This window comes from Actinia tenebrosa, unplaced genomic scaffold (assembly GCF_029948245.1).
Source record: "Actinia tenebrosa isolate PJP-AT-01 unplaced genomic scaffold, QUT_ActTen_1.0 utg165__unscaffolded, whole genome shotgun sequence".
NCBI classification, from domain to species: Eukaryota; Metazoa; Cnidaria; class Anthozoa; order Actiniaria; family Actiniidae; genus Actinia; species Actinia tenebrosa.
The window spans coordinates 377,812-397,050 of NW_028292594.1; the positions used below are offsets into that span (position 1 = coordinate 377,812).

At 36.3% G+C, this 19,239-nt stretch overlaps 2 protein-coding genes across 2 annotated transcripts; one reads left to right on the forward strand and one right to left on the reverse strand.

Annotated features, from left to right (window-relative positions):
- Positions 1–798: 798 nt before the first annotated feature.
- LOC116296583 (uncharacterized) lies at positions 799–5,219 on the reverse strand. The gene is made up of 3 exons (XM_089025405.1): positions 4,300–5,219; positions 3,740–4,128; positions 799–3,581 (listed from the first exon to the last, which is right to left on the reverse strand). The coding sequence occupies exons 1-3, from the start codon at positions 5,022–5,024 to the stop codon at positions 799–801; spliced, it is 3,897 nt and encodes a 1,298-aa protein (XP_088881531.1). The 5' UTR covers positions 5,025–5,219.
- Positions 5,220–10,241: 5,022 nt separating this feature from the next.
- On the forward strand, positions 10,242–18,117 carry LOC116286996 (uncharacterized). The gene is made up of 9 exons (XM_031693604.2): positions 10,242–10,382; positions 12,012–12,100; positions 12,297–12,416; positions 13,006–13,078; positions 15,270–15,398; positions 15,626–15,667; positions 16,840–16,881; positions 17,792–17,845; positions 17,928–18,117. Exons 1-9 carry the CDS (start codon positions 10,317–10,319, stop codon positions 17,964–17,966), a joined length of 654 nt encoding a protein of 217 aa, XP_031549464.2. The 5' UTR covers positions 10,242–10,316; the 3' UTR covers positions 17,967–18,117.
- The last annotated feature ends 1,122 nt before the right edge of the window (positions 18,118–19,239 follow it).

The following is a 19,239-nucleotide window of genomic DNA, read 5'->3' on the forward strand; positions in this document are numbered from 1 at the left end:
ATGTGTTCTTTTTTTGTTGTTCTTTTTTTTTAATTTGGGCCTCCCCCTTCGAAAAAATTCCTGGATACGCCCCTGAATTAATGTTATTTAGTGATCCTTTTTAATTCTGTTCAATAATAGCATTTTGAACATAAAAATAAAGATCGCAAGGACAATCAAATCATGGACTCAAGTATGTTAAGGCTTGGGTCAAAATCAGAATTTTACCCCCAACGAAGTCGCGCTCATGAAAGCGAGGCACATTTGCATATTAATTTTGTATGTAAACATGGCGTCGTATCATGCGCGAATTTACAAGCTTTTCTTTTAAAATTTAAAAGTCAAAGGATTCAAACAATGTTGAGGTGAGTAAATATGTTTTACTTAGTCCTTCTTTATGAAGTATATAATTTGTTTAAGCTTGAATTGAATACATATTTGAATTATTTACACTTTGCATGTTCCAACTCAAACAGTCATGCACGTACATAAAAAGCTTAGAGTGCAAATATTATAACCATGAAACTTTAGTAATACTAAATAGCACAATTTCATGCAAATTCCATTGTTTTCTATTGTTTAATTAGCATTATTTTGTACTATTTAGTAATTAGTGTTTCACGGATTAATTGTTTGCACTCTAAATGCCTAGAAAACTTATTTTATTTAAATACAAGAGAGGCGATAAGCCTAACATTGTTCGTGCCTTGTTACTAAAATCTCTGTATTTGATATCAGTAAAAAATTACTTTATATTACATGAGGTATTTATTTTTTTATTGTACAACCATAATTCATAATAATTTAATAAGTTCAAGGCTAAAAACTAATGTTCCATTCTTTGAGTAATTTGTCAGCATATTTTAGCTTTTTTACATAAACAGATGCCACTGGATCATTTTTCATTTCGTCAAGCGTAACCATTTTGAAGTCATTGTTAAGATAATAGTTTATTTCCCAGTCTTTAAGTTGTTCTTTGAGTGTGCTCTTTGCTGCCAGTACTCTTGTTTGGATCACAGCTAGTCTCTCTTCATACTCACTTATGAGGTCTCTGATTTGTGGAGAAAATTTCAGTCTGCTGCGAGCCGAGTCAAACTGCCATACCTCGGGAGTGTTTCCAAGTAGAATTTCTACTGTTTTGCCAAGGCGGGTTTGTAATGTATTGTTTGTTTGTATTGTAAAGTGTTGTGTTGGATTTTTGTCAGCTGTGGGGGTGTCTTCGCCTGCTTTAGGGCTGGAAGAAGAATAGATAGAGAATGAAGACTGATGTTCTTGTGAAATATGTACTTGCATGTGTAGTGTAGGTTGTGCATTATTAGAAGCCACCAATTCAGAGCAATTGTCCATGTCATCAACTTCTTGTAAATCTAAGACTTGCTCTTCTTCATCATCTTCATGTTTGTTATTCCCTGACTGCTGTGCTTGTGAGGGCTGTGGATTTTCTGGTATAATTTCAGAGTATGGCATACATTCTTCTAAGGATTCATTCTCATTCTCATCTGCAGAATCAACTACATTCTGGTCTTCAGAAGTATGTGTTATGCGTATGACATTTCCACTGGCATTTGGTAGATAAAGGAAGTGTGTAGGAAGCTTGTAACTTTCATTTAGGAATTCTACACATTTCTCCCAGCATGAAGACAGATATGATTCTTCTTTCTTTAAGTTACTTGACCTGAAGTGGTGTAGAACCGGGCCTTGGTCTTTTGCGTTAGGCTCAGTGTTTGAATCAAAGAACTCCACACTCTCACCGTCCCTCTTCCACCAAACTCCCTCTCCAGGCAAAAGGAAATCGCTTATTCGCTCAAGATGGGCTTGGTACCATTTGGAATATATGGGATGTTGTAAAATATTTTCCTTGATGACTGTGTTAGAAAAAGTTGGCAAGGCAGCAGATAGCTTAGACACATTGTCGGACTGAACTGATGTACTTAAAAAGTCATCAAAGTTACCCATGTTCTCTTCAGCTTGCATTCTTACTAGCAGGTTGCCAATAATATGACCTGGTCTGTTACAAGATGTTGTTTGTGTTATGCTTTTCATGGTACTAAACATTCTTTCTTCATCTTCTGCATTACAGGACATTCCTGAGATGAGGCGAAGCTGGATAGGAGCATGAGAAACAAGATTATGTAAGTATTTTCCATAGAGTTTTCTAGAGTTCAGAGCTTTTGGGGAGGAGCCAAACTGATTATGACACATAACAAAGTGTAGGAAGCTGCAATTATGATAGCGAAGGACAAGGCGTGGGCATCTTTTCATGTCATCTGAGTAGAGAATAGCCTGCATCTCTACCAGTGTGTCCAGAATACATTGAATAGTACAAGGAATGTGGCCTCTTAATTGCTTGGCAAAGATTACCAGAGCTGCTCTGTAATCTGTGGCTCTCTTTATTTCTTTGTCTCCAAGAGTAAGCTCAAGAATCTCATCAAATTTCTTTTTTTGATCTTTTTGAAGATGACTTGGAATCTCTTCTAGAATATTTGAAATGTGATTGGAGATATCGTGCATAGGTTCACAGGGGAGGACTTCATATGAGCCAAGATTAAGATGATCAATTTTCTGTGTTGGGTTAAGGAACAATAATGCTGGTACCCTCTGTACTCCTTTCAGCTCACTTGTCAGTTCTTTCTCATATTCTGGCTTGAGGTCATTTTCACTGTATAAAAGTCTTCTTTCTCTCAACTCTTTCTTCAGCTCTTCTTTTTTAAGGTTTTCAAATGGCTTTGGTTTCTTTTGAAGTGACCCCTTTCTACCTTGAGGCCCTTTCAAAACCAACTTTTGGCGGTCTGTCATAGACAGATGCTTGCATCTAAAGAAGTGATCTGGTTCATCACTTCTTATAGCATGCATCCCACAAGATGAGCAAAAATAATGACCACCCTTCTGTTGACCAGCTTCAAAAGCTACAGCTGGCCCATCTCCTTTGAAAAATCTCATTATGTCAGTTATGGTAATGCCATTACTTAATTCTAGGTTTGCAGTTAAGCCCTGCAAGCACTCACATCTTGTCTCACAATATGCTAACTGCTCTACATCTGTAGATCTACATCTACCAACTATGTAAATTTCTGGCCTCTCTACTTCTGCTTGTATGTCAACTTTTCTTCCTGATTTTTGTTGAAATTCATCTGGAGTAAAATACAATGCAGGGTCATAAACACACGAGACCATGAAAACTAAGTGCCCATGATTGGCAACTGTTGAGTGATCATGCCAGACAAGCAGATGTCTTGTCCTTTCTATGTCTTTAAGCTTGTTACGCATGGAAGCAAGACTTTCTCCATCATCAAATTCTCCTAGCTTCTTGAGCATTTCTACTACTTCTAATCTAGAAAGATCATCATAGAATGTATCTGGGTGTTGTCTCATATAAACCCTGTGCTTGTCAATCATTTTTTTCCTTATTTCATTAAGTGGTCGTTTCCTTCCTTCAACAGTAAATTCTGTTTTGACTACATTTCCATTTTTATCAAGTATAAGCTTTTCATACTTCCTTGGGACAACCAACTCTCCAATTGTATACTCTCCCTTTTGTATTTTTACTTTAATCATGTCTTTGAGATGCTGATTGGAGCTTGGCACTGGAATTGATATTTCACCTGTAAAGATAGAGCAAATTCAAAGAATTAAATCTAATTTTCTTATATTTTTCATTCCCTCCTCCTCCCCTCCATATTATATTCTACAAAGACATTATTTACACACAATTCTGTACAATCTTTGTATACATAGTGTCATAAGTAAAGGTAACATTTACCTCCTATTCCACGGAGTTTCTTTCTCCTTACACGTGGGCCTTGGCAATCTTGTCCTGGGCGTTTAAATCTATGTTCATTTATCCCCTCTTTGATCAGAAATTCCTGAGCAATTTGGCCTCCATTCTTTGCAGTTTCTCCGTGTCTGTTTGTAATACTATATCTTTTGGCAAGTTCTGTCCAGTTAACTTTTGTTCCATCTGGATAGCTGTCTACTTCAGCTTTCAGACCTGCTTTATCCCAGCTCATTCTTGAAAAGTCTCCTGAATGGTTTTTTCTCTTCTTTGGATGATCTTGAGCAATTCTTTCTCTTGCTCTTTGTTTGGTTTCAAACCCAGTGGCAAGTCTGTCTCTTTGCCTGGAAGCAAATGACTGTCTAGATCCAAGGCATCTGTTTTAGATATTAATTTAAAAAAGCTTTATTTATTATTATTTATTTAGTAGCTCATGCTAAATACTTTTTTTTTAAATAGGATTTACAGTGTGTTCAGTTTCTATATAGCCCTTAATTTTATTAAAATAAAATTCACCATTTTCACAAGGGCTTGCAATCAAAATTTACCTTTCTACAGATGATGCTTTCCATTCAGCTTCAATATTTTCTTTGTTTTTTCTTAACATATTTCTGCGGGCAGCCTTTTTCTCATTTGCTGTCTCTTTTATTTTTAGATTGGATTCTGGTATTTGAGACAAGGCTTCACTAAAGGACACCCCACAAATACTTTCAAATGCTGGATTTATTTCTTTAAAAAGTTCTCTTGCCGTCTCTTTGACTTCAGCTTTACTTGGAGCTCTTGGTATTTTTTTTGGTAGATCCTTTGCAATTGCGAATGGATTACCTTTAGCCTTGTTTTTTAGTAGCGGTGATTTCACTGGAAATAGTGCTTGGACTTTTCCATAATTTTGATGGCATCCCTTGCAATCGAACAGAGTATGCTCTCGTTTCCTAGCATTTGATAAATTAGCCCAATTTTGTGGGGAAAATTTATCAAAGCATTCATTCATCTCTGCCCTTTTTCTTCCACATTTGCTCCACTTGGTAATGTAGACACTTAACGATGCATGCTTTTTGTTAAACTCGCTGGAGGGCATTCTGAAGTCCTCATCATCAGAAGAAAGAAAAATCTCCTTAAAAATTTTGTACCGTTCTTCTAGAATTCGAGCGCCAACCTTCGCAGTACTTTCGTTTGGCTCCCTTTTAATACGAAGCTTGGCTTGTCTTCCGGCAAAAACTGCCCCAATTTTACCAAAACCACAGGTCTTGGGATCGAGAAAAGTACGACACATTTGCAAAAATTTGCTTTTAGATATTGTAAATAGAACTTGCTACTGAGCGTGGCTGAAAGTGATCTCTATCTAGGTAAAGCTATAATTTTGCGCCAAAATGCAAAGTATTTTACTTGTAAAGACTCATATTTCAATAATCAGTCATTAAACTTCAGCAGAACAAACTTTATTCTCCAAATCTTGTACAAAATTATAAGGATTTTCAGGAATATGATTCGATAGCTGTTTATGAAATGTAGCTTTTACGCAAATGGAGCTATAAAAATCGATTCAAACTTAAACTTGCTACGAAAGAAAGGTATAATGATGTTATCAAGTAGGATCATTTTTGAGATTTGCTCTTATAAAAGTAGAAAACATAAAACTAAAACCTTTGTTGTTTTCAAACACTTCGTCCGCCATCTTGTTCCTCTTCGTATTTTCTGCCTTCTGATTGGTTAAATTATTCTACAATAAGAATAGTAGCCGCTGTACTCAGCTTGGGAGGTATCGCGCTAAAATGCAAATTACCAAATCATTACGTAATCTTCAAAATGGCGCCTAAAATAATTTATTCAAAGCGTAGCTGGAAAATCGGATGCGGAGAACAAGAAATTCGATGAAATAAATCCCTGTTATATGCTTAATTCTTTCCTATATGCCCGGGCATTATGGGGCCAACTCGAAACCTTGGCATTGATCCGTTATTTCATTCGAAAATTATTGTAAACTCGAGAAATTGCAATAAAAACAACATAAAGCGTCCTTATTTTCGCCCGAAGTAAAAGTCCTCAACTTTCTAGTTGGATATGGTAAGATATTATTGATCCCAAAATAATTACTGTGAAATTCAAAGAATTGAATTGAGTTATACTTTTCTCCCGAACTCTCAAACTGTACTTCTCGACATCGCGCCATTTTTAATTTTCTACTAGATAAATAAAAAGCTTAAAACAAAAAGTATATCACGACGCTGGTCTTAAATATTAATATTAACTACTGCCGAAGTTTCATGGTAAAATATGCTATAGCTGATTTTCTATGATTTTTTATTTTTATTTTTTGGTATTTTCGTTGATTTGGCCCTATGACCCAGGCCTTAACATACTCGAGGAATTTTTCCACACCTTCCTCGAAAATAAAGTCAAATAATTCTATATGATAAAAGAAGTCCATAACTAGTCCTCAAAAGGATATGAATTTCTGATGTTAGGCCATTTGCAACAAACAGTCACCCATGTGCTGATATATCACCTTAATAACAAGTCAGTTTAGCCAAAGGTCCCGTGGATGGCAAACAAACTCAAAAACGCTTCGTATCTTGAAATCGAAAATACATTATTATAAGAGAAAATTTAAAACAGTATTTTGGAATAGGTTTTGGATATTGCATTGGTAATCCAGCAAAAGGTATTTAAATAAAGGAAGTCTCGTGAATATTCATTGCAAATGACCCGCATTGTGTCTAAAATACCTTGACGTTTACATTACATTCATATAAATGTGCACATAAAAATCGTCAAATACAAATCTTGGTGTCAGTAATGTCATCTATGCAAACACAAAATATTTATTGCAAATTCCTTAAATATTCTCATGCATGTTCTTGAGCTAATATTTTTTGTCTTCCTCTCTACTGGGGCATGAACCCATTGTATTGCATTGTATTTATTTTTCATCCCAACTCTCTTCCATGTGTGAGGATCTCCAGATACATTGGGAGCAAGGATTGGAATGAAAAGAAAAATCTTGCGGTCAGTTGAGGCAAAAAAGTGACTGGAAATCCTTTGACGTTACCAGTGGAACATCTTGCATATCAATGACGTACACGGTGGAGGAAATAAACGTTAAAACTGATTAAATCCAAAATCTAAGTATAGATGCATCTTAATAACATCACTTGGTAAGACCTTGCGCTTAACTAGATGTTGTATGGAAATTTATCGCCAACATCGAGCAAAATACATTCTACACACTGCGCTCGCCGCAGTGACATTGCGGCACACCTTTTAGCTCTCTCAGTGGGAACCACGGCAGGGTCGAGCTTCTCGTGTCAGCTTAGACGTGACACTTGTTTGCAGTCAACTGATGAGATCTTGGCGTGTATAAGACAGGCCAACGCGGCAAGCCATCGTGCGCCCACCATGACTCCCGAGGAGACTCGACATGTAGATGATGATGAAGTATACAGGGCAAAAGAAGTACAATTTTTCAAAGGTCAGCTAAGACTTCTTTAATTTATTTCACATTTTGATGATCTTATTGAGTAAGAGTCGCCATGGATTTTCTTAGGGACTGTGCAATAATTATCGGGGGGGTGGGGGGGAGGTTCTAAAATTAATAGGGGGGTCAAAAGTTAAATTGGAGTGTAGGGTAGGAGGGGTTACAAGCTAATTGCTTAAATATGGAGAGGGGGGGTCATAAGTCAATATGGGATTTTGCACACTATAGAACTCAAAAGATACATATAAATGTACTATTTAAAATAAACATTCATTGTTTTTTTTTTTTGTTTTTTTGTTTTTGTTGTTTTTTGTTTTTTTGTTTGTTTTGTTTTGTTTTGTTTTTACTGTATAAAGAACACAATTTGTCACAGGTGCAACCTCAAAACTATATGTGTTGAAATATAATCTATAAACTGAGTATCCTTTGTAATAAAAAAAGTACAAAAAACAGTAACTAAAAACAATGCAAGTCACTACTTTGTATCAGGGGCGGCGGAAGCGGGGGGGCCGGGGGGGGCACTGGCCCCCCACTAGATTTTTGGGGGGGCCCTGGCCCCCCAGAATATAATGCCTCACACACACAAAAAAAAAACGCATGAGATTTGGTTATGATTACCATTATTTATTATTTTGATATTACATAATTTTCTGTATCTAAAAAATATACGATATATCTAGCGACGACTTGCATCATTTATGTGTCTCTCAGCACAATTGCAAGTGGTTTAATGCGCGCAAAATGTTACTGATTGAAATATCACACATACACGTTTGTAATCAAGCTAAACAGGGAAGGGGGGGTCATTTCAAGGTACCGTGAAATATTGGAGTGCCCCCCCAAAATTTTTCAGCTTCCGCCTCCCCTGTGTATACTGTACTGTGGTAAAGTTATGCCACATTGATTGACTGTATATAAGACAATTGACTATGTCATGTCTTTTTTGTTTTGCCTTGTACTAATTCTTCTAGCTTTATGTTCATGATATTTAGTGCTATGTCAAGGATAAAAACAGAAGTTCTGAACAAGCTCCTTAGCTTTCCCACTAAATATTTCGAAGAAAAAAGATCTGAGGGCCTCAGGCAGGATTTGTCAGTTTGAGATGTAAATGTTAGTAGAGTGTCCTCATCAATATTATCATTGATAACTGTTCACACTTTTGTAGCATTTCAAAGGCCTGTTTTTTAAATCTCACAATATTTGTATTGTCGCGATGTATAATGATGTATGGGAAGGGGGGTATTATAGTTATTTCATTTCAAAAGGGGGAGGGGTGAGAAGTTATTTTACGTTTAGCACAGGGGGTTTAGCTTCAAATTAAGCCCAATTTGGAGAATTTTAGCACCCCCCTCCCGATAATAGCGAAGCGCAACCGTGACGTCATAAAAACGAAGACAAAGGCGAAATTCGGACAAACAAACTTACAAGTTTACTTTCAGCAAATAATTTTCACAGCCGATCGCAGTTGATCTTAGTTTACATGGGTTATTATCGTAACTTTAAGTAAAAATAATAAAATCGGTTCGTATAATCCTCGTAGCGGTTAAACAGAATGCAATGTTTGTCCGAATTTTAGAATCAGTGCGCTGAGCTATTATTGCACAGTCCCTTATACATGACACAAAGGAGGATGTTTCACTAGCATGCTTTGCGCGCCGTACTCATTATGCATCTGTCCTCAGCGTTTGTTTGAAAAGTTTCATCTCGACGGCGATTTTCCTCGATTATTTCGCCAAACGAAAACAGCAGCCGTTTGCTTATTAAATATTTTCTGCATCCATACTGACAAACAATAGAAAGTCTGGTAATTTAACTGGGACCTTGTTCGGTATTTTTGTAATTTTTGCCATAGGAAAAATCAAAATATGCCGTATCAATGAATGGATAGAAAAAGATAAAAGTTGTTTTGACAAGCGAATTGTTTGTAGGCTTTGAATTATGTGGGAATAAGTCGAAATTAGACGAAGAAAATTTAATAAAGAACACACCTACATAAAGTATAGTCTTCATACTATCCTATATCCCTTAAGTCTCCTTAAGTCTCCACGTTTGAGTGAGATACGGCCATTACAATTTCCACTAAAATTCGCCATGTGTTTCGCTTCGTCTTGTCTTATGTCCTTGATCTGACGTGACCTGCTAGATTACCAAAAATGGTATTTTTGACTATCTTATACAATTCTGATAATCTTGATTTTAAAATTCAAATTTATATCTATAATAACAACGACAATGTAAAATGTTATATATTTTTTATTTAAGTCAATCGAAGGTAGTTTTATTAAAGAGGAAAAAGAGTTAAGCTTACTTTTATTCACAGTACGTGTCACAAGCCCGACAAACAATTCAAGAATTTCCTTAATCTAACAAACTATAAACGAATAAATAGTCAAACCACTAGAAACTAATTTTATTCAACTCAAGAAAGCCAAACCTATAGTATTCAACAGTGCAGATAGTGTAATTTTCTTTCAAATTTACAAAAAACTTAAAAGTTCAAATGCATAGGCAAGACATCCGAAGAAAATCCTCGATCGTAGAAAGTAGATTATATATTTTTCTCAAGGGTAGATAAACAACAACAAACTTAACACATGGCTTTTGTATATTACCTCGAACAACAGCTGCTAGATAAAACTTTATTCAGTAGCGATTTTCTTCCGGAAAATCGAGACTGTCATTGTTCAAAACGATGCAATTCTTCTTTCTTCAATAAAAATACCTGGGAAGATGGCTGATAACTGTCACAATTTTAAAACACATAATACCAGCAAATTCAGTCTAATTGGTCCTTTTTGTGGACAATACAATAGAGAAAGAGAAGATCTGAAGTGAAAAAGGGCTCACGATTTCCCTCTTTAATCTCCATAGTCGAGTCCATATAGTTGATGTTTCTGCATTGACATCAAAGCGAAAATGAGTAGATCACGTGACTTTTCAGTGTGATAATATAGTTGGTCGAGGCGCGCAAAGCATGCTAGTGAAACATCCTCCTTTACATGACACCACAGAAACCTAGCTTGGGCTACCTGTGGCCTTTGCTATCCCAAAATCCAACGGAGCCATGTTTTCAAATCATACCATGATAAAATGACAGAAGTTATTGAAGAGAAAAACAAAATATTTGTCAAAAATATACCTTTAGGAACCACAAAGGTAGGTTTAATATGACAACCCTTGGGGGATAAGGCCTCGTAGAACTTTATTACAGTAAAACTTCCATCTAAAAGAAGCTTAAACTTACCCAAGCTTGTGGTCGCTTATCTTTTTAGGATATATTTTATGTTATGTATCATCATCCTTTATACTTATCATTACATGCTATAAAATGTTTGTTTTGAAAGCACCCAGGAGGCAAACACTAGAGTACATTACATTAGGAAATTGCGCGAATTTGCAAAAATTAGTAAGTTGAGTAGACCGTATACCTACAAAACATTGCACTTTTTCACGGATATATGGTATGCACTCTATTTACTATAAGTTTGGTAATTTACAATAAGGGTAAAACTCTTTTATTCCTGACCTAAAGTCTGCACTAGTGGCAGGCAGGACTCCCATATATCATATAAAAACTCACATATAAAACCTACAGCTAAATGCTGGTAGCCGGGGCTGATCCAGGGTAGGGAGTAGGTAGGGAGTTTGCAAAAAAAAAAAAACCAAATCAAACCAAGAAAAGTGAGGAACCAATATCAGGGGTCAATGTTGTTGTCAGGTGATTCAATATAAAAGAGGTTGTTTACAAAGGGGTTTTTATTTCTCATTTAGGGGGTTCGGAGGAACCTACACCTACTAAATTATGAACATAAGAGTGTATAAATTTATGAAGAAACTCTATTTCGTATGAAAACAAAACAAAACTCACTTATCACTTATCACTTATTATAGACAAACAAACTATGAACTGAATAGAGGAATTAAAAGCAGGGTCTGTCAGTATGAAGGATAGTCCATAGGATAGTGCTATTCTTCAATTGCATGTTACGTCATTGCGGCCATGTTGGTGCCATTTAACAAAAGATTACTCATTAGCATCCATTGTTCACAGCACCACAATGGCCGCCATGTTTTTGTCTTTTGACTCCCTTGGGAATGCTTCATGCAACCCATCAATTCACCCTTCGTACAACCAGGCCCAAAAATTGATAGATAGATTAGGCTTTAGCTACATCTGAAGCATACAATAATTGAGCTATACAAGATTAAGAATTGGCAATCACCCCCTACAACTTGAAATCGGAAGATGTGTATGCTCATATGTACAAGTAAGAACAGAAGTGAGAATATGCCAAATGTGTAGCCTTGGAGTCCTGGGGGGGGGGGGGGGGGTACTCCCCTATATTCTCTATATGGGTATATGTGCCGCCAAACAGGGTATGGTTTTCAGCGATTCTACTCTGGAACAGGGTATATAAAATTGCTCTCGCTCTGGGATAGGGTATATGAAATCACGCTCTCTCCTCTCTGGAACAGGGTATCCATTTTTGCAATACCGGAACAGGGTATGATTTTCAGCAATCTTGCTCTGGAACAGGGTATGAATTTCAGCGATTTTACTCTGGAACAGGGTCAGGATTCAGTGGGCTCAGTGGCACATCCCTACCCCAAACACATAAATGCACATAAATGAAAAAATTCATATAAGTCATCCAAAAAATTGTCAAAAATGTAATCAAGAAATACTTTGTGTGTGCAGTGTGTGTTCTTGGAATGAGTTGATCAACTTTATATTGTTAGTTTACAAAATGTATTCAATTGACTAATATGCACCTTGTTTTTTAGGAAGACATTGTCAGGTTGTTTAGCAACATTGGTGGTGTATGTGATATTGTATTACCTAAACCCAAGTCTGGCTATGCCACTACTTATGGGTAAGCCAAAGAAATGAACTTTCATTCAGGACTTAGATTTACTCAAACTTTAATGTATGCAGCTAATGCTGGTTAAATCTGTAAAGTGAGGGAGGCACTTGGGTGCTTAATGCCTCTTCATATTTCGCTATGTATTTTGCGACTTTATTTTCAGTTATTTTTTAATTAGCTAACTTTTAGGGCCTTTTTTTATCAGGTTTGTAACATTTATGGATGAAAAAGATGTCTCAAAAGCTATTTCACAGTACAACAATTTTGATCTCTGCAACAGTGAAGGCAAAAGAAGTGTATTAGCTATTGTACAAGCATATCAAAAGTAATTATTATTATAAATGTTGATAGAAGAATGGTAGCAGCTAAGTAGCTTCCTGTCAGATGGACTGGATTTGAAAGGATGAAAGGATTTGAAATAGAACACTTTAATAGGTTTGACAGGACAGTTCAGCTATAACTTGTGATAGCCTATGACAAGAATGATAATGAAAGTGTGTGATGATGATGATGATGAAGCAGGGGGGTTGTTCGAGCTTCTTGTCATAAACAGGGTATGCAATTTCACTCAAGTTCCAATTTTTTTCCTGAGTTTCCTGTCATATTCAGGGTTTCTATTTTCGTGTTGACCGAAACTGGTTATTATGGTCGTAAAAAAACGATACGCGAGATGACATGATAATTGAAACAGGAACTCATTACGATTAATTATATCTTTTTTCATAAACAGGGTCTACAAATTTGAGTTTTTTGTCATAAACCCATTTCAGAATCCCAGCGGAACACCCCTACCCAAATTCTGGTGGAGTACCCCCTCCCCGGGCAATGATTTTAAATGTTATAAAAAATTGAAAGAAAATGGATAATTGTACATGGTCCATTAATTTTTCCACCTTTTGTTTCGATATTCCTAGAGTTTCAAAGCTATCATCAAAACATGCAGCATCATCCTCTTTGTGGTCACTTGACAGCCATGATTCTGAAAAGGTAATTTGCATTTTGTAGTAATGTCATAGAGATTATAAACAAAGGGTAGAGAAATATCGGCATATTATGCTTATTTGTATTCCCTTTTAGTAAAAATACACAGGTGATTATTGAAAATCTCGCTTGCTGATTGGTCAAGAAACTCACACTATCACACGATAATCACCTCAAGCGATAATCAAAAATGGCGGCCAGCCGCTTTGCTGTTAAAAAAATGTCTTTTATCTTCTTCTTTTTTCTATTTTGAAAGAATCACCTGTGTATTTATACTAAAACAATTATTTGCCTCAGCCTCAGTGAATATTGGAGAATATTTACCTCACTGCTCGAAGACTCGAGTCTCGGTAAATATTCCCTGATATTCACTTCGCCTTCGGCGAATAAATTGTTAACTACCCATTCTCTGTATACCCTTGCATACCATTATGTTCCAATCTTGTAAATTACCCCTGTATGCACTTGCATACCCTATATATACCCTTAAATAACCTTAGATATACCCTATTTATTAAATATTTGAAATATAACATGTAAGCTGACAGGCTGCATAAAATATTTGAGATATATTGGAAATGCCAATTCGCTGGCTACATTGTTTAAATATTTAAAAATTTTAATAATGGACAGAGACAAGGTTGTCCAAAATCATTTTGAAATATTTTATGAAAGCAACATAAAACGGCTGCTTATATCTCTGTCAGTACAGTGATATAAACACCCTGGGAGCTGTAGAGCACTGGAAAAGCAAGGGAAACACTTAATGATAACACTTAGATACACAATATGTTCTTTTAGCTAGCTTGCTTCTCTTGTGCTCTACAGCTTCCAGTGTGTTTATAGACATGCCCTTATGTTTTGTATTCCTTAGATATATACCATATATTTTTGAGGAAAAGACTGGGCTAAGTTGGTAGTGTATTGTGGGACTGTTTTAGGGGATATATTTCCAAGATGGTGTCTATTTTGTCCTCAGACAGTTCCACGGAATGCACTGCAATGCCAACTCCATCCAGTTTTTTCTCATCTACTTGGATGAGGGCTTCAACTTCTTGATCAGTAAGGCACATTTCAAACACCGATCTTCACAGGAGCATGACATCCAAGAAGACCGCCTTTAATTCATTTTAACATTAGTTTAACATTTTACCTTTTTTTAGATATTAGAATATCTTATTATTTCACGAATTCAAGTTTTTATCCACAAATTCATTTTATGTATACTGGTTTCCAGTTTGGCCCACTGTCACTCATACACACTACCACTACATTAAATATTCTGTGAATGCAGCTCTCGACTCAGGTTGATTTTTACTGAAGGAGGAAAACCAGAAAATCTGAAGAAAAATCCTTGTAACAATAAGGGACAGAACAATGAACACATTAAACTAACTCAACTCATATATGATCTACCCCGAGCCGGAACTCGAACCCCGACCACAGTGGTGAGTGGTAAACCACTACGCCACCCATGCCACCGACAACAACTACAATTATAACTTTCTTCATATTTAATGAATGTACGAGGTTACACAGGGTTTACTAGGGTATTCAGTGAACAAGTTAGAATTTGTATTTTTAATTAAGACCGGCATGATGTCACAGTAAAACTGTTTAAACATTTGTAGCTTGAAGACACAACACTCAAATTAGGCTTTTAAATCTGGTTCTTATTTTGCTTCTATTTATTGTTGATATAAAATATGCACATAATTATGTCCAAATAACTGCAATAGTTCCTTTCACAGTTCCTGGTGCCATCATCAAAGGTAGCTGTGCCTTTGAATCGAAACAAGACAAACGGGGAGCTTGCAATTATAGACACACCTAAACTTGTCCAAGGTGTTAAATAAAGGTATATATCTGTCTCGCCGTTTTTCTCGCTTCGATGCAAAGGCACGGCTATCTTTGATGATGGCACAGGGAACTGTGAAAGGAACTACTAAATAAATAGCTTATTCCAGGTTATCTTATAGAGTACAAACACTATAAGTGTGTAACACAGATACCACTAAATACTGCTAAATTATGCTAATCCTATTGTTTTCTATTGTTTAATTAGCACTATTTACTACTAAATAGTGCTAAGTGTTTCACATGTTTAGTGTTTGTACTCTATCTGTTTATGTTCGTTATAAACTTTAGAACTAGGCTCTTATGCGTGGTTTTTTATTGTACTAAACTATTTGTTTAGGCTTCAGTAGAGAGCAATGAAAGCTCAGAGTCAAAAACTTCAGAAATGGAACAGGAATGGGCCAAGGAAAGAATTACCTTATTACAGATTATAGATGAAAATGATAAGAAAATTAAAGAACTCGAAAAGGTATATCTTAACAGTATTTAGTTCACTCAGAGAGTTCAAAAATTTTCTCGTGTTTCTGCAACTCAGTTAAACGCCTCATCTGAAGGTCCCTTATTCATTCCAAAATGGCTACTAATTATGATTTGGAAATGAAATACTACCATTTAGCGACCCTTTTACCTCAGCTGAGCATCCCACATATTATTGACACAATTAAATTATTATTGAAGTATCATTTTTTCTTGTAGAAAAATTCTGAAGAAAATGAAGATGAGTTACTTAATGAGAAGGTAAGAAATTGGTTTATTTTAATTGATAGTGTTATTAATTGCTTCATCTTTATCAATTAGTGCGCGACACAGGTACATGATAGACCGTAACTACGAGACGTGTGTGGCTTAGATATATACATAGTCATGTATAGAGTAGTTCTATGTACGGTTTACTGGCGTATTAAAATATGTCAATATGAATAATCAATAGTTACTTATAACAATTTAGGAGCGCGCAATATAGGAGTTGTAATTGACAGTACAGAACAATGTCATATCATATTAACAACGTATCATCGCTAAAATACGAAAGTACATTAGTACTAAAGCAACTGAAGTTCTTGTTCATTCCTTTATTAGTTCCAAGCGAGATTTTTGTAACAGTTTGTTATACGATATACCTAAATACGAGATCGATAAGCTGCAAAATGTTCAGAATGCAGCTGCGTGCGTGATAACTGGTCTACATACGCTTTGATCACATTTATAATACATGTAATACACTTAGACAACTGCACTGGTTACCTGTTCCACAAAGAATAGTTTTTAAGATTAATCCAATATCTTTTAAAGTATTGAATGGTGTATCTCCTAGATATCTTCAAGATCTGTTGTATCGTTATGCGCCTGCGAGGCAGCTTCTTTCGTCCTCTGATATTTTTATAGTTTATTATTATTATTATTATTATTATTATTATTATTATTATTATTATCTCTAGCTGCAGTTTGTATAGAAAAGCTTTACTTGTTTGATATGAAAAGTCTCCCATGATCCCCCGGAGGGGAGACTCTCGCTTGAAAAGTGGGTAGGGAGACTCGACGGAATGTTTTGAAAATGACCCTAAGAGGTACGCGAGGTCTCATTTTCGACCCTAAAAGGTCCGTCAATCCCCTCTACCCACTTTTCAAGAGAGTCCCTCCCGGGCATGATCCTCAGTGATCTCAGCTTCCTACATTTTTGGTGAATAACTTTATTAAAATATGCTTAAAATAAGTACGTCTAGGCTACACACACGCCTCGTGGTCTTAAATACATACTTTCACATGACTCTGTCACGCAATTATCACAATTTTTTTCATAATATATTACAACCCAGACAATATTTGTCAAAATTCCAGAGGTTTGCTGGCATTACAGAAGTGCACTTTCAGTTTACGTGACGAAATTTGATTCTAACTTCTTCGTGTAGGAAAAGGAGGTATTGGAAGAACTGGAAAGATTACCTAAAAAGGTATTTATCATACTATATTCTAGTTGTACATTAAATACAGCCTGAGTGTATGTCTATAGTATTTGTAAAATGCGGGAAGTTAGTACTGAGATTTGATGGTGTGGGTTTTGGATGGCCGTTGAGGTAAGTTTAGTTTTTGGAGTACCAAATTTTATGAACTTCGCAAGATTAATTTCACGGGGAAACATGCCTTCAAAATTTTGACCCAGTCTTTACCAACCAAGGGAGCACGGCAGACATAAATTTGTTGATTGGTCTTCCTGTGATAATGACGTATGCTGATGAATACGGCTATCCGCGAAAAATAGCGTGGGCTCAAGTAAATATCAAAGATGGCGGCGTACATAATATTGACTGTCATGCATTTATTTGTATCATCCCGATCATCCGCCATATTTGTTTACTTATGAGCCCGCGCGACTTTTAAGAAACCGCATGCGCATCCACACCACAGGACGACCAATCAATCAAATTATGTACCACGGAAAGGCCAACAAGTTTATTTCTGCCGTGCTCTCCCTTGTACCAACTGACTGAATATCTCTCGCTATTTTTCATCAAAGTTCGGTGTTTGCTTTTGGAGTGTTGTTTAGAGTAAAAAAGGTCATAACTAAACATAACGTAAGTGCTTTCTTTCTTAACGGAGCACGGAAAAAGTTGTTTTATTCGTTTTATTATATAGTTATGATTTTATTTCGGTATTGAATTTATTTACGCAAAAAGAAAGACGGTAGCAGGATCTAGCAGCACTTCGCGCGCGCGGATGGCGTCAGCAATGTGCTCCGTTCACTAATAAAGCACAGCTTTCGACCAATCAGCGCCAATAATAGTTATATATATTGCAAAAGACAGTGAATTGTTTTGCAGCCTCGGTGACCCCTAAAGAGTTTGCATTTGTATGATCCTTAAGATTGAAACCTTAAAAGACGAAATAGAAGTTCTTAAGCTGAAAGTCAAACTGAAGGTAATGATTTTGGGTAATTACTAGTTCTAGTCTTTAAAAAATTCCCTTTTAAGTTGAAGCTTGTGCTTTGTTTTTTTTTAAGGAACTCGAAAAAGAACAGCACCAGATACTAGGCCAATGATCCAAGACTTCAAATACCACGGCAAATGCTGCAGTAGCGTCAGGGAAGGAAGAATAAAGAATTCACAGCAAGAGTTTCAATGGTTTTTAGACACTTTTGTTGTCATGTTATAGTTGGTTATTATAGGTAAACAAAGAGAGTAAATTATCTACCAGTGTTCCAGTTTTCTGTCATGCAATATCTTCTTAAAATAGTTGGGAGCTTAAACCCGGCTTTTAACGTACCGCGTACGCGGTGAGAATTATTAGAACGTAAAACTTTACTGGAATAATCTTTAAGGTTCTAAGAAAATACTGGTTAAAGTTTTTCTGGATATTCTGATAGGAAGTATTACTTTTTAGAATCCAAGTCGACCATAATAAACTTCGCACCTGTTATATCATATCTCGGTGCGCCCGTCATCCTCTCCCCACTCACGGCTGGACTCCCCTTAGTTGCCGTTGCTATGTCCAACGAGCTTCGCAAGTAGACCTCTTTAGTTTGGGCGTAATGTTTTCAGGCCACGAAATTGAAGCGTTTTGCGGCAGCGATCGCATAAAATACTTTATGACTTTCAGTCGTTCAATTGGTAGCCTGAGTTCAGCCGGTATATTTTCTCTCGAGAGAAATTGTACCGGCTGAACGCAGGCTACCAACTGCTGGTAGCCATTGCAACTTTCAAAATCTACCTTTGATTCGTTGCGGAGTTCGTTGCCAAAATTTATAAATTCTCACGGAAAGCATAACATGACTATGTATCATTATTTAACAATTATTCGCCAAAGGCGAAGTGAATATCGGGGAATATTTACGGTGACGTGAGGCTTCGAGCAACGAGGTAAATATTCTCCGATATTCACTGAGCCGGAGGTCAATAATTGTTCTAGTATTTTTAACACAAGTAAAATTAATAAATAGCGGAGGAAAAGTTTTGTTTTGTCGACGAAACGGCTCGTCGCCTTTTTTCAAAAATGCCTTCACTGTCATATTCACCTGTAGGTGAGTATAACAGCATAACACGTAAATTCAGTGTGACCCAATGAGCGCGCAGGATTTATTATATTCACTTGTGTAAAAATGCTAAATTATTATTTAACTGTCGTTTGTGTCTTTCGCTAATGACGTTTCCTTTCGATATATCAATCATGGAGTCAGTTTTGATCTTGAAAAAGTCGATTTAGGTCTCTGCGTAGATGATGTAAGAAAAGTTACGGAGTAAAGTAGGAATGTTGTTCGTGAATCTACTAATAAGCGAATTATAGACATTCATCAGGGATGTTGTTAACAGAAACTG

Bases quoted from the DNA above. Each gene is read 5' to 3' on its own strand.
- LOC116296583 (XM_089025405.1), bottom strand. From the start codon at position 5,024: ATGTGTCGTACTTTTCTCGATCCCAAGACCTGTGGTTTTGGTAAAATT. The intron at 4,129-4,299 runs GTAAATTTTGAT...TATCTAAAACAG, and splicing joins AAAGCATCATCTGTAGAAAG to ATGCCTTGGATCTAGACAGT. The intron at 3,582-3,739 runs GTAAATGTTACC...CTATCTTTACAG, and splicing joins GAAACTCCGTGGAATAGGAG to GTGAAATATCAATTCCAGTG.
- LOC116286996 (XM_031693604.2), top strand. From the start codon at position 10,317: ATGACAGAAGTTATTGAAGAGAAAAACAAAATATTTGTCAAAAATATA. The intron at 10,383-12,011 runs GTAGGTTTAATA...CTTGTTTTTTAG, and splicing joins TACCTTTAGGAACCACAAAG to GAAGACATTGTCAGGTTGTT. The intron at 15,668-16,839 runs GTAAGAAATTGG...TTCTTCGTGTAG, and splicing joins ATGAGTTACTTAATGAGAAG to GAAAAGGAGGTATTGGAAGA.